The sequence below is a fragment of the Ailuropoda melanoleuca genome, chromosome 16 (genome assembly GCF_002007445.2).
Source record: "Ailuropoda melanoleuca isolate Jingjing chromosome 16, ASM200744v2, whole genome shotgun sequence".
Taxonomy (NCBI): domain Eukaryota; kingdom Metazoa; phylum Chordata; class Mammalia; order Carnivora; family Ursidae; genus Ailuropoda; species Ailuropoda melanoleuca.
Window position 1 is genome coordinate 48,080,884 of NC_048233.1, and position 14,670 is coordinate 48,095,553.

The following is a 14,670-nucleotide window of genomic DNA, read 5'->3' on the forward strand; positions in this document are numbered from 1 at the left end:
CTGCTCCCTCGTCTCCTTTACCACTTCGCTTATACTGTTTCATGCTTTCTTTACTCCTTACCTGGGCTATTATCCTCTTAATTGGCCTTTCCATTTCTAATATCCTTCACTGTCTGGATCCATCTCCTACCCTTCCACCACAAATCTTCCTTAAAACCTTGATGATAGTTTTTCTGGTCATTAAGTTTTGGACCCTTTACCAATGCCTATAGAATAGTGCCCAAATACCTAGCCTGGGATTTGAAACACAGTCATTCCCTTATGACAAAGCTGCACCCTTAGTTGGAATAATTAAACAAACTAAAAGACATGAGCTGTCTTGCAAAGAATGAGAACAGAAAAATAACATGGAAAGCTCTCTAGGTGAAAACAGCAGGCATGTGACTGTGTTAAAGTCTTCCTTGAACTTTCTCTGATAGTTTCGTTTTTAGTTTAACTTACTTGAAAATTAAGCTGAATTTTAGCTTCCAGCCCACCTTGTTTGAGTAAAGAGTAATATAGGATTCAATTTTGCTTTTCTTCATGCTTTGTCTGGAGAAAAAAGTGCAGTATTATAAACCTCATGATAGCTACGATATAAGGAATCTAAAGGAAGAAAACCACAAGGAGTAAGAGTTACCGTGTTTGAACAGCCGCTGCATTACCTACCCTGAAGAGTTTATCATGTTCATCCCTTACAGAACTTGAAATTTTAATTAAGAGGGCCATTACAACACCGAAACACACCAGTCTTTCTCTGCTTATCTGAAACTCCAGTCAAGTGTAACTATTTGCTATTCCCTCTGTCTGTCCGCTTCTGTGCCCCCCCCGGAACAGGTCTCCTCACTTGAAGAATAACACCCTGATATCCTCCTCCCTTGGTTTCAAACTGTTTCACCTCTTAATCTCCTAACACCTCTTCTTTGCCCCTTTTATGGCACTTTCACTTTCTACCGTGTGTTAGTCATCACCGCTCTTCTGAGGCCTCCTTGATCACTGTGACGAGTTGGATTGCATTAAAATGAATCTTGGAAGACAAACAGCTGCTTCACGAATGCCCTGCAGAAGTGCGGTGTCCGTATTGGATTATGACGGCGGTGCCGCCTTCCACTGAAGTTTCAGATGAAACTGGTGAGGAAGTTCCAGGAAATGTGGAAGAATGCTTTTTGGGTTCGCTGACAATTGGATTGCCCATCTCTGAGTTCCAGGGTTCGTAGCTATGGTTAAAAAATGGCTACACTTGTACCCTTGGACTGACTGCTGGGCCCCCTCCCTCCCTGTGGACAAACAGAACACATATTTAGAGCTCACAGCTCATTTCCTTTGAACAGGCTTTCCCTGGGGGAAAAATAGGCACGTTGTTTTCCAAAACTCCATGGGCTATCAACTCTGGTTACTCCTACACTAACTAAAAAGACTTGCCTTTAACCTATTCCCCAGTTCATCCTTCATCTCCATAACTGCTCTGTAACTCAGTCTAATAGTTTGTTAGGAACTATGTTCCCTAAATAAGGTACTAGGGAACCAGCTTCTCAGTTCTGTGTCTCATAATTTCTTAGAGATTTATACCAACGCCTGGACCCTGTTTGAACTGCAGAGGTTCAGGACAGCCAATGGTGTCCTGTCACTCAGTTTCTCAAGAGAATAGCTCTGTGAATCTAGACTTCATACAGTCAACAAGGTTATACGCTTCTCACACGCCCACACGCCCACACAAGATGGTACAGACCTTATCAAGGTAATTTGCAATGGTTATCTAAAAATCAACTCTTAACATATGGCTTAATTCTGTGACCATAACTTTTGACAATCTCTTATAAGTCAAATCTGACTTCAATCATCCTCCGGCCAACTATTAAACCTTGAGACTCCTATCCTTCCTGTCCTCTGCTTTCTTCAGTACTGTTTTATATAATCTCATTAGCGTGTACATTTATCTGGTTGTAGGCCAGCAATTAATGAGAGAATTCTAGAACTCAGCTGAAAACCTATAATTTGACCTGTACCTCTCAATTCTAAATAGCTAACTGAATGTATAGTGTACTTCAATTATTAGAAGACCCTGGATCAAGGCAGGAAACCGTGGAACAGTGCAGTGGGTCTGTTTGGAAAAAGAGAAAGTCGTCTTTGTTTTGAATATTAATCAGGGAGTAAACTTTGGTAGAGTACACAGATTTTTCTGTTTGAATATAGCCCTGAGTGGTATTCTTACTGTGCTTTCCTAGTCTCCCCCACTTCACATGTGAGCAAGGAGTACTCAGATACAAAGGATGATTGAGCATAAGCAGGGACAGTTTATTGGGTGGTATTGCCTCTTTTTGTGACATCATCAAATTATCATTACTACTGGCTTGAGAATAAAATATGATAGACTCTGAAAGTTAGGTGTTAAAAGTTCTTACCTCTAGGAGGGATGGTGGGTGGGGGGATGGGGTAACTGGGTGATGGGCATTAAGGAGGGCACGTGATGTAATGAGCACTGAGTGTTATATAAGACTGATGAATCAATAAATTCTACCCCTGAGACACACACACACACACACACACTCCTGTCCTTATCTCTAAACCTCTAATTTTACAGATGGAGAAACACACAAAGTTAGAATTAGAGCTGTGCTATGGAAGGTACAGGCAAGATCTTTGAAAATAGGTAGAAACTAAATGCTTTTGACTCGTTTTAGAGTCAAAAAAATTAGAGGTCGAATTTTAGCTCTGCCACTGTGAACTTTAGCTGTGTGAATGGGGGGACATTACTTAGCTTCTTGAAGCTCGATTTCCTTATCTGTTACATAGGAGATTAAAAGAGATAAAAGTGTGTAAACAAGGAATGGTTCATAATAGATACTCAAAATGGTGCTGTTGTTAGAGTTTTTGTTAATGTCTATAAGGAAGTTTTAATGGTTGCTAACTGGTTTTACATGCCTTCTCTTTTTGTGATACAGAATATTTTTTCTCCCATAAGGATAATAGAACAAACAAGATTTCTAGAAAAAGGTCTAAGGAGAGCCTCAAAGCAAGGGTTAGTGAAAGAAAAAGAGTCCATTCACCCAAAATTGGGGAGCAAAAATGATCTGTTTTCTAGGAAATTGAGACTAGGAACCGAAAAAGAAGATCATTGACTTATTCCACAAGTGTCTGTTGAACACTTGTATCAAGCGCTGTGCTGTCTCCACCAAGAATGTAGAGAGATGTGTTAGAGCCCCTAAAGAAAATCACAAAATAATGAGGGAAAAGAATCAGTAAGCCGTGAAATTATAGTACACTATGGATAAGTGTAATAGAAACACGAACAAAATAGGCCTTCCTTGAATGACAGGGTTTGGAAGTACAGAAAAGATAAAGCAGTTGGAGAAGGGCTTATTGAGAACTTAGCCCACACTAAAAAATACTGGGTGAAAAGTAGAGAATCTAGATTTGTCCTTGAGCCTGTGGCAAAGTGCCCAAATGAGGAGCTGACAGAAGAAAACAGATGCATGAATATCGAAGAAAAGGTAAAATGTATGGTGTACTTGCTACATGCTTGGCGCTGGAAAGCTTTCAAATATATAATCTTAAATAGCATTTGATGTATCGCATTGCTGTACTATGTGATTACCTACCTATGTTTAATTTCTTCATAAGTGCTCTAAAACCTATAATAAATATTTCAGTTATAGGAAATGACTGAGTTAATGGGTAATCAATAGCTGTGAAGAGAGGGAGCAGGAAATAGTGAAAACTGTATCAGGAAAGTGATTCTCAGTGAGGTCCCCGGACCCAGCAATGTCAGCATCACCTAAGAATTTATTAGAAATGCAGATTACTGGCCCTGCCCCAGACCTACTGAATCAGAAATCCTGGGGTTAGGACTAGCAATCTGTGTTCTAAAAAGTTCTCCAGATGATATTGATAACCTGCTTTATACCAGGATTCAGCAAACTACAGCCTGTGGGCCTAATGTGGTCCATAACTGTTTTTTTGCAAGTGAAATTATATTGAAACACAATCCTACTTATTTGTTTATTATTATTTGTAGCTATTTTTATATTACAATGGCAGGGGCGAGTAGTTGCAAAGCCAAAAGTATTACTACTTGGTCCTTTACAGAAAGCATTTGCTGGCTCCTGCTTTAGGCTTTAAGCACGAGATAGATGTCTAAACTCTGAATGTATAAGCAGATGTTTCCTAGTTGAACTGAAGACCATAAATGAAAAAGAGGAAATTTCCCGTGGTTTTAAAATTCTTAATCTGTTATCTTTCCCTTTTAGTCAAGGATCCTATCTAAATGGGCCTTTTAGTTCAAATCTACTGACAATCCCGAAGCAAAGGTCATCTTCTGTATCCCTAACTCACCATATAGGTCTAAGAAGAGCTGGTAAGAAATTATTCTTTATAATTTAAATGTGGGAGGTCTCAAAGTGTATGGTAGAGCACAGTTTTTTCATTATACATTTAAAGCTAATTTTGAATACCATTTTATGTGTCATAAATTAACATGACTAAGCAATTTGGATTGGCTATTAGTTGACCATTTGCTCATTCATTCATAAACACCTTTTGAACATTCACTCTGTACCAGGCACTTTGTTAGGCACTAGGGATTCAGGGATAGAATATAGAACTACTTAGCTGATATGAATACTTACAGATCCAGATTCACATATCCAGAACAAGGAAAAATTCTATGGAAAGGGTATTCTTTTGCAGTGTGGCAATTATAGAGAGAGAGGGAAAAAAAAAAAAAAACAACTGAATATGAGAGTGGAAAAAACCTGACTGTATCCAGTAAGTCATCCTGATAGAATTTTTCCCATTTATTTATTCATTTAAGGTATAAATGACATGTAACAGTATATTAGTTTCAGGTGTACAACGATTTGATATTTGTGTATATTGCCAAATGATCACTACAGTGAGTCTAGTTAACATCTGTCCCCATACATAGTCACGGATTTTTTTCCTGTGATAGCTTTTAAGATCTATTCTATTAGCACTTTTCAAATATACAATCCAGTATTATTAATTGTAGTCGTCATGCTGTACATTACAGCCCCCTGATTTATTTATTCTATAACTACAAGTTTGTTTTTTACCCCCCTTCACCCATTTCACCACCCTCACTAATTAAGGAATTTTCTTTAGCTCAAGAGATTATAGAACACTTCAAAATATTTTAGGTGGATGATAGAGATACAAATAGCAATAACAGAACAGCACTGATACCTGCTTTTAAAGTACATTGTGTCTGGTATTAGGGGCAATGGAATATACAATTATAAAATTCTTTTACATACAAATTTTGGCATTCAATAAAAAACAAAACGTGAAGAGGCAGGAACGTGTTATCGATAAGAAAAGCTGACAGTAGAAGGATATCTACATGTGATATTGATATTGTATTTAACAAAGTCTTTAAAATCATGATGTTTTAGAAGAGATAGAAGGAAAGAAAGATGGACAAAAAAATGGGTGGATAATTTTAACATCGACCTGGAACACACAGAAAAGAAACAGTGGACAGTCTAGAACGGAGAAATGTGGTCGAATAAACGAAAAGCTCATAGGATGGTTTAAGAACAGATTGGACGCGGCAGAAAATAAGGGTAGTGACCTTGAAGATGGAAAAATAGAAAATATTCAAACCGAAACACAGAGAGGGAAAAAATATATAGATAACAGAATACTTATGGCTTCTGGTTCTGCGTGTTAAGGAGCCTTGAAGCCGTCATTCTATCCTAACAAGTAAAAACCTGAACAGACTAAAAAATCAACTCTCTAGAATTTGTGAGAGAGATGAGGACACAGGGCAGCTGGTCCCTCCACGGTTGGAGAGACAGGCAAAAACAGGAAGTAATGACTTACTGGAGCAGAGACTCACAAGGGGAAACTCAGAACCACTGTCTGGAACCAGTGCTGGGGTAGGGAAGCCTGAACTGTATCTGGCACGTTGCTGGAGGATAACTCTGAGAATTAAAAACTCCAGGGAGATCCAGTCGGAAGGAGCCCCCACAGTTTTGTGAGATTCACCTCCAGGAGCTTAACCAGATTCTCTCAGAAATAGCGGAGAAAATGCTTCTGTCAAGGGGAAGGAAAAGGAACCATGTTTAAATACATCAGAGCACTTTCCTCTTCTTAACAAGGCAGCCCTCAGGAGAAATAGCGGAGAAAATGCTTTTGTCAAGGGGAAGGAAAAGGAACCATGTTTAAATACATCAGAGCACTTTCCTCTTCTTAACAAGGTGGCCCTCAGGAGAAACTAGTTAACCAGAGCCTATTTGGCTGAGGATTTATCAGAGTCTAACTAACCTGGGGGAAGGGAAATACTCAACTTCAGTCAGCTCTGGTCATTCTCCCACCAAAGGGAGAGGCAAAAAAAACCAAAAACTAAAACGAAACATAAAAACAAACACACCGAAAAACAACCTGAGAAACACTTGTGAAGTTCTTAGTCCAGCGGCATAGGCTCACTGAAAGCCCGAGGCCTAATCGCAGGACGATAGAGCACGTCTCCCTTTACACCTCAGCACCATTAATAAAGGCCTATTTACAGCATTTTCTTTTACCTGGTACATCATGTCTGGCTATCAAAAAATTCCAGGGTGTACCAAAAAGTAAACACAATTTGGATAGACAAACTACCAGAATCAGATAGGGTTGTTGGAATGGTCAGATGGGGAACTTAAGACAACTATGATTAATATGCCAAGGGTTCTAATGGATTAAGTGGATAATATGCAAGAATGGATGGGCAATGTAAGCAGAGAGGTAGAAATCCTAAAATAATAAAACAAAAATGAATGCTCGCAATCAGAAACCCTGTAACAGAAATTAAGAATGCTTTTAATGGGCTCATGAGTAGGCTGGACACAGCTGAGGAAAGAACCTCTGAGCTTGAGGCTATGTCAACAGAAATCTTCAAAAGTGAAAAACAAAGACTGAAAAAAATAGAACAGACTATCCAAGGACTGTGGGCAGCTACAAAAGGAGTACCAGAAAAAGAAAGCAAGAAGGAACAGAAGGAATATTTGAGACAGTAATGACTGAGAATTTCCCAAATTAATATCAGACACCAAACCATAGATCCAGGAAGCTCACAGAACACCAAACAGGATAAATATCAAAAGAACAATACCTAGACCTGTTGTTTTCAAATTACAAAAAATCAAAGATAAAAAATCCTTAAAGAAGGCGGAGGGGGAAAGACACCTTACCTGTAGAGAAACAAAATAATAATTACATCAAACATATCTTCATAAACGGTTCAAGTGGAGTGAAACATTTAAAGTATTGAGAGGGGAAAAACAGCACCAACCTAGAATTCTGTAACCTTTGAAATTCTCCTTCAAAAGTGAAGGAGAAAAAAGGCTTTCTCAGACAAACAAAAATTGAGGGAACTTATTGCCAGAAGATGTGACAGACAAATATTCAAAGAAGTTCTAGAAAGAGAGGAAAAGTAATATAGATTAGAAACTCAGATCTCCATAAAGAAGGGAAGAGTATTGAAGAAGAAATAAGTGAAGGTAAAATAAACTTTTCTTTTTCTTTTTTATATGATCCAACAGATAATAGTTTAGAATAATGATAGCGACAATGTATTCAATTATGTGCTTATATATATGTTTTATGTATGTATGTGCACATGCTTATATGTAAATGAAGTGAATGATAGCAATGATGCAAGGCCAGAGGAATTAGGATTATTTTGTTATTTTCAGGTACTCATAAAGTATCTGTCAAGTGGTGTAGTGTTATTTGAAAGTGACCTTGGGTTAGTTGTGAATGTATATTGCAAACTCTAGGGCAACCACTAAAAAAAGTTGAAAAGAAGTGTAATAGTTTAAGAAAAGAGAGAAAGTGGAATCATGAAATGCTTAATTAAAATCACAAAGGCAGAAGAAGAGTAGAAGACAAAAATAGGAACAAAGAGCAAGGGCAAAAAATAGAAAACAGGGGGCGCCTGGGTGGCACAGCGGTTAAGCGTCTGCCTTCGGCTCAGGGCGTGATCCTGGCGTTCTGGGATCAAGCCCCACATCAGGCTCCTCCGCTGTGAGCCTGCTTCTTCCTCTCCCACTCCCCCTACTTGTGTTCCGTCTCTCGCTGGCTGTCTCTATCTCTGTCAAGTAAATAAATAAAATCTTTAAAAAAAAAAAATAGAAAACAGTAATAGGTAGACAAGTATTATCAATCCAACTGCGTCAGTAATCAGTGNTTGTGTTCCGTCTCTCGCTGGCTGTCTCTATCTCTGTCAAGTAAATAAATAAAATCTTTAAAAAAAAAAAAATAGAAAACAGTAATAGGTAGACAAGTATTATCAATCCAACTGCGTCAGTAATCAGTTGTCTAAATGCACCAATTAAAAGACATATATTGTGGGGCGCCTGGGTGGCTCAGTTGCTTGAGCATCCAACTCTTGATTTCGGCTCAAGTTATGATCTCGGGGTCGGAAGATCTAGCCTTGCATTGGGCCCTGTGCTGGGCGTGGAGCCTGCCAAAGATTCTCTCTCTCCCTCCCCTCCAACCCCCACTCACCCCTGCTCGCTTTTGCTCTCTCTCTGTCTCTCTAAAAAACAAATAAATGAAAGACGTACTGTTAGAGTGGATCAAAAAATATGACCTAACTCTATGTTGTCTTTAAGAATCCCACTTTAGATATAAAGACACATAAAGATTAAAAGTAAATGGATGGAGAAAAATACACCATTCTAACCCTAATCAAAAGAAAGCAGGTGTAGCTATATTAATTTCAGCCTAGGGAGTCTTCTAAGCAAAGAAAGTTATCAGAGATAAAGAAGGGTATTACATAACAAAAGACATAACAGTTCTTAACATATATGAGCCCAAGTAACAGAACAACATTTAAGAGACATATTGGGCCCAATTAATGGTTTAATGTATATATAAACAAAGTCCCAAAAGGGGAGGAGAGAGACAATAGGGCAGAATAATTTTCCAAAAAAATAGGGGAATTAACAAATTCCTGAAATTCCATGAACCTTAAGAAGATAAGGAAAATTATAGCTTGGGATTTCAGCCAAACCCCTGAATTATAACACAACAAGAAAAATCTCAAAAGCAACCAGATAAAAAAGGCTATTTTCCAGGAAACAACAGTGTATTGATACTGACTTTACAACAGCAAGTATGAACTCAAAGACAATAGAATGATATATTTAAAGTATTGAAAACCTGAAAAATGCCAACCTGGAATCCAATGAAAGTATCTTTTAAAAATTAAAGGAAAATGTTTTTTCATATAGACAAAAGCTGATAGAATTTGTTGCTGGTAGGCCTGCACTATTAAGATTCAGCAAAGGAGGTAGCTTAGGTAGGAGGGAAATGATCCAGATTCAAGTATATAATGGCAGGAATGAATGAAAAGCACTAGTAAGCCTAAATATGTGGGTGAATATAAATGAATATTGATTAAAAAACACAATAGTAACTTCGTTTGAGCATGCATGATATATGAAAAAGTCCAAGATATGGTAACAATGGCATATAAAGTGTGGAAGAGGGGTAAATGAATTTAAACTAGTAAAAGTAGTAAAAGGTACAAATTTGAGAGAAAGTAATACTTCAAAGATGCGCATTGTACTATCCAGAGAGACAATTAAAAGAATGAAAGGAAACCGTATAAGTAAAAAATGAATATAGCAGGTAACATTGGCATGGTTTAACAACAACAACAACAACAACAACAACAATCCAAAAGCATCCAAGAAAAGATAGAAGACAGAAAGGAGGAACAACTAAAAAAGAAACAGCAAGATAATGGATTGAACACTATATCACATTAAACATACACTTTGGGTGTGGGGGGAGAGAGGCAGGGATCTGCCAGAGTTGTTAAGCATATTTTAAAAATACACAGTTTTCAACAAAAAATTGAAAATATACTGCAGTTAAAAGACGAAGATCGTCAGGCAGTTAAGAGCACAAGACTCAAGCTCTTTACAAGAGACACACTCTAAGTCCGAGGGTGCAGGTGGGTCTGATGTCAGGGCCGTAATATGCACGAGCTGAAAACTGACAGAACTAAAGGAGGAAATAGACAAATCCATATGCATATTTGGAGATTTTAACTCCCCATTCTCGGTAGGATAACTAGACCAAAATATTAGTATAGATACGTGAAAGATTAGAGCAACCTGACTTAACTGACTTGACCTAATTGACTGCAAAACACTACATTTAGCCATCACAGGATGAATATGTTTTCCAAGAATACACACAAGATCGAGGACAGCAGACCATTTGCTGGACTATGAAACAAGTCTCAATGAGTTTCGAAGCATTAAAATCCTATATGGAGATTGACTTCAGGAACAGCAGAGAAGATCTCCATAAACTCGCTCTGCGAAAACAACAAAAAGGCAAAAAATGAAATTCAGCCATTTCAGAACATTGGGAATTAACAAAAGCCTGAGAAAAAACTAGGAGTCCTCTGTACAAAAGAGACTGCTGAACCTGGGTAAGACCGTGGGTCCTGTGACATTTTATTTGGGGGCTACCCCATCCCCTCTTTCTCCCTCAGTGGCACTGTTGTTAAAAGCAGGTAGCATTGCTACCAGCAGGGAGATCTGACCTCTTCTAGAACTCCACTGAGAGTACAGTAAACACTTTGTCCCAACTTGAAGCTCCTTGGGGAAATCTCTATTCCCCAGGTGTTGTGGGTATTTGGACCCAGAGCTCAGTTCTCTAAAAAAACAAACAAAACCCCCAAACCCTATGCTAGGCAACATTATGATGGCCTGAGGCTGTAATTTCAGTGGTGGCCAGCAAGAGCTGCTTGGGAATTTAAAAGGAAATCCTGGATACTACTCGATGACCATAGGGAACTTGAGAATGTCTGAGAGATTCCTGGGGGTCTCTGAGGCTACGCACGTGCGTAGGAGAAGGCCCAGTCACTCACGTGGAGCGGACCCAGGGGCCTCTCACAAGCAGGACGTGAAATCCAAGGCTGTTTCGTAAACTGAAGTTTGAAGGTGTATCTTTTTCAACAGATACCCTTCTGTAGTTGACATATAAACAGGACATTTTAAGAAATCTTCAGACTCCTCATTGATTGACCACAAAATGACTCTGACCCATGGGCGACTTATAGGAAGTCAAGCTTAAAAAATAAATCAAGAATGTAACGGTTAAAAAAACAAAACAGGGGCGCCTGGGTGACACAGCGGTTGGGCGTCTGCCTTCGGCTCAGGGCGTGATCCCAGCGTTATGGGATCAAGCCCCACATCAGGCTCCTCCGCTATGAGCCTGCTTCTTCCTCTCACAACTCCCCCTGCTTGTGTTCCCTCTCTCGCTGGCTATCTCTATCTCTGTCAAATAAATAAATAAAATCTTTAAAAAACAAAACAAAACAAAACAAAAAACAGCTAAGAACTCAGTGACTACAGACATGTCAGAGAAAATAGAATCTACATAATTAGTCCAGGAAAGCCATTCAACAACCAGAAGCAAGAAAACAAACATAACAACTAACAAACCTTGGATGTGGGAGGAATCTGACACCAGAATTGTTAAAATATATTACCTAAAGTGTCCAGTTTTCAACAACAAAAAAATGAAACATGAAAGAAAGTTTTTGCCATGTACAAAGAAACAAATTTTTGTTAACAGAAAATTTCCCTGATGGGGCTTGGATTTTGGACTTAGTAGACAGTGACTTTAGATCTGCTATTATAAATATGTTTAAAGTACTAGTGGAGACCATATCTAAAATTTTTTAAAGATTTCATTTATTTGAGAGAGAGAGCACAAGCCCAGGGGTGAGAGGGAGGGGCTGGGGGAGAGGGACAAGCAGACTCCCCACTGAGCAGGGAGCCCAATGTGATGCGGCGCTCGATCCCAGGACCCCGGGATCATGACCTGAGCTGAAGGCAGATGCTTAACTGACTGAGCCACCCAGACACCAATATCTACAGTATTTAAGAAGAGTTATGACAACAGTGTCTCATCAAAGAGAGACTATGGAGAACTAGAAATTATAAAATAAAACTATAAAATAACTTTAATACTTAGAAAATAATTGCCACATCTATTCGATATTGAATTGGAGTTTCTAGCCATAGCAGTCAGGTAAGAAGGAATAAAAGGAATAGCTAAAACTCTATTTGCAGATGACATCATGTACTTATAAAATCTGAAGAAATCCATTAAAAATCTATTACAAACCAATAAACAAGATTATCAGTATGGCAGGAAGCAGGATCCCAAAGCAAAAATCAATTCTATTTCTATATACTAGCAATGAATAATGCAAACTGAAATTAAGAAAATAATTCCATGTAAAGTTAGTATTAAAAAAGAGTAAAATACTTGGAATAAGTTTAACAAAATAGCCTAAGACCTGTACACTGTAAACTATAAAACAATGTTGAAAGAAACTAAAGGTCTAAATAAATACAAAAATGCCCTGTGTTTGTGGATCTGAAAATGTAATATTGTTAAGATGAAAATACTCTCCAAATTGTTCTCGACTTCATGTCGTCTTTATCAAGTTCTGAAATGATTTCTTTGCAGAAATTGACAAGCTGATCATAACATTCAAATGGAGGGTCCACTGCGTGGCTCCGTTGGTTAAGCGTCTACCTTTGGCTCAGGTCATGATCTCTGGTCCTGGGATTGAGCCCTGTGGCAGGCTTCCTGCTCAGCAGGGAGTCTGCTTCTCTCTCTCTCCCTCTGCTCCCCCCCCCCCAACTTGTGCACTCTTTTTCTGAAATAAATAAGATCTTTTAAAAAAATAAAATAAAATTCATATGGAAATTCAAGGGACCCAGAATAGCTAAGGCAGTTTTTAATAAGAAAGAAGAAATTGGGGGACTCACACTTTCAAATTTAAAATTTACTACTAAGCTATAGTAATCAAGACTGGTACTGGCATAAGGGTATTCCATCTCAATGGGGTGGAATTGAGAATCTAGAAATAAGTCCTTACATGGTCAACTGATTTTCAGCAGGAGTGCCAAGATGATTCAATGGGGGGAAGAAACAGTGTTTTTAACAAATGGTGTTGACACAACTGGAAGAGTTAAAGCCTAAAACTAGTAGAAGAAAACAAAATTTTAGTGACTTTGGGTGTTGAATACAGCATTCTAATATGACAGCAAAAGCATAGTTCATGAATGAGAAAAACTGATAACTGGAATTCATTAAAATTAAAAACATTTGTATTTCTGCAGACACCTAAAGAAAGTGAAAAGACACAGGATGGGAGAAAATATTTGCAAATTGTATATTTGATAGTGGCCTGGTATCCAGAATATACAATGATGAAAAGACAAACGACCTCATTAAAAAAACAGGCAGAAGATCTGAATAGAGTTTCTCCAGAGAAGATATACCAGTGGCCCATACCGCACCAAAAGATGTTCAATATCATTAATCATTAGGGAAATGCAAATCAAAACCACACTGACCTAAGACTTCATACCCACTGTGAGGCCTGTAATTTTAAAGACAGTCAAGAACAGTGGTAAAAATGTTCTGAAGTGGGAACGCTGACACATTGATAGGAAAGTGAAATGCTTCAGCCACTTTGGAAGACAATTTGGCAGTTCAGTACTTGAACAGAGAAATAAAATTGTGCTATCTTCATGCGTACAATTTTATACGGCCTCGAAAATTGGAGAATTGCAATCACACCCAACTGCCTGGAAAGATCTTTTTAAAATGTAAGCAAGGCTCTATATAGAAGCATTTATATTTACTGTCTAATTAAGTTTATAAAGCTAAAAAAAGGGGCAAAACTAAACTGTTAAAAAATGTGTGCTTACATGGTGTAAATATAGAGAAAGGCAAGAAAAACAATACCATACAAATCAAAATAATGATTTCCTTTAATGAGAAGAAAGGGAGCTAGAAGACAGGGTTTCTGATCTCTAGCTTGAGTGGTGAGCATTCCCATGGTAACTTTTCTGTATGTGTGTTATATTTCACACTAAAGAAGGTTTAAAATTAAAATGGTGAATCTGTATTGTAGAAAGCATTTTTTAAAGGGTTGCTAGGTTTTTCACTGTTATATCAAATCTCTACCCTAAGATTATGTTACCCTTTATTCTTCTTAGCCCATCTGTCAGGATTTTGGACACTCACTAGTATAATTAGAGAAAAGAGAACTAGAAATTGGACCCTTAGTTTCCGGTTAGTAATTTATAATTGTGACAGGCAAGACATTTCTTGTCTGGTCCTCAGTTTCCTCTTCTGAAACATTAAATTGGCTGACCACATTTAAAAAAAAAAGAATCCCATTCAGCTCTAACACTGTATGAAATTATAGGAACCTCTACATAAATCAGTCTGATAGAACAGTAGTGGCACCTCTGGAGAAAGGAATATGGATCTCCCAGTGTTAACTAAATCAAGTCTTTAGACTTTTTTTTTCATGTGAAAATGAAAATACTACTTAACTCCAAAGGTGATGAAAATAACACATTGTATTAAACAAAAGGACACATTGTATTCAGGTTCTCGAGAGGACTAATAGGATGTGTGTGTGTATTCACAGAGAGAGGGGGAGGGGGGGAGGGTTTATTTTAAGCAATTGGTTTGCAGGATTGTGAGGGTTGGCAGGTTTGAGATTTGCAGGCCAGGCTATCCAGCTGGAAATTCTAGGAGGAGCTGATACTATATTCCTGAATCTGAAGGCAGTTGGAGGCAAAATTTCCTGTCTTTGGAGGACCTCAGTCTTCTTTCAAGGCCTTCACCCAG

The 14,670-nt window shown here is 38.2% G+C and overlaps 1 protein-coding gene across 5 annotated transcripts in view; it reads left to right on the forward strand.

Moving 5' to 3' along the window:
* Nucleotides 1-14,670, forward strand: part of PDE3B (phosphodiesterase 3B) — a 168,529-nt gene that overhangs the window by 117,150 nt on the left and 36,709 nt on the right. For 4 of the 5 annotated variants that reach the window (XM_034646372.1, XM_034646373.1, XM_002923307.4 and 1 more), the window contains exon 5: nucleotides 4,227-4,333. The exons of the other annotated variant lie outside the window; for it this stretch is intronic. In XM_034646372.1, coding sequence (XP_034502263.1) covers nucleotides 4,227-4,333 — 107 coding nt within the window. The remainder of the gene's footprint in view (nucleotides 1-4,226; nucleotides 4,334-14,670) is intronic. 5 annotated transcript variants of the gene reach the window in all.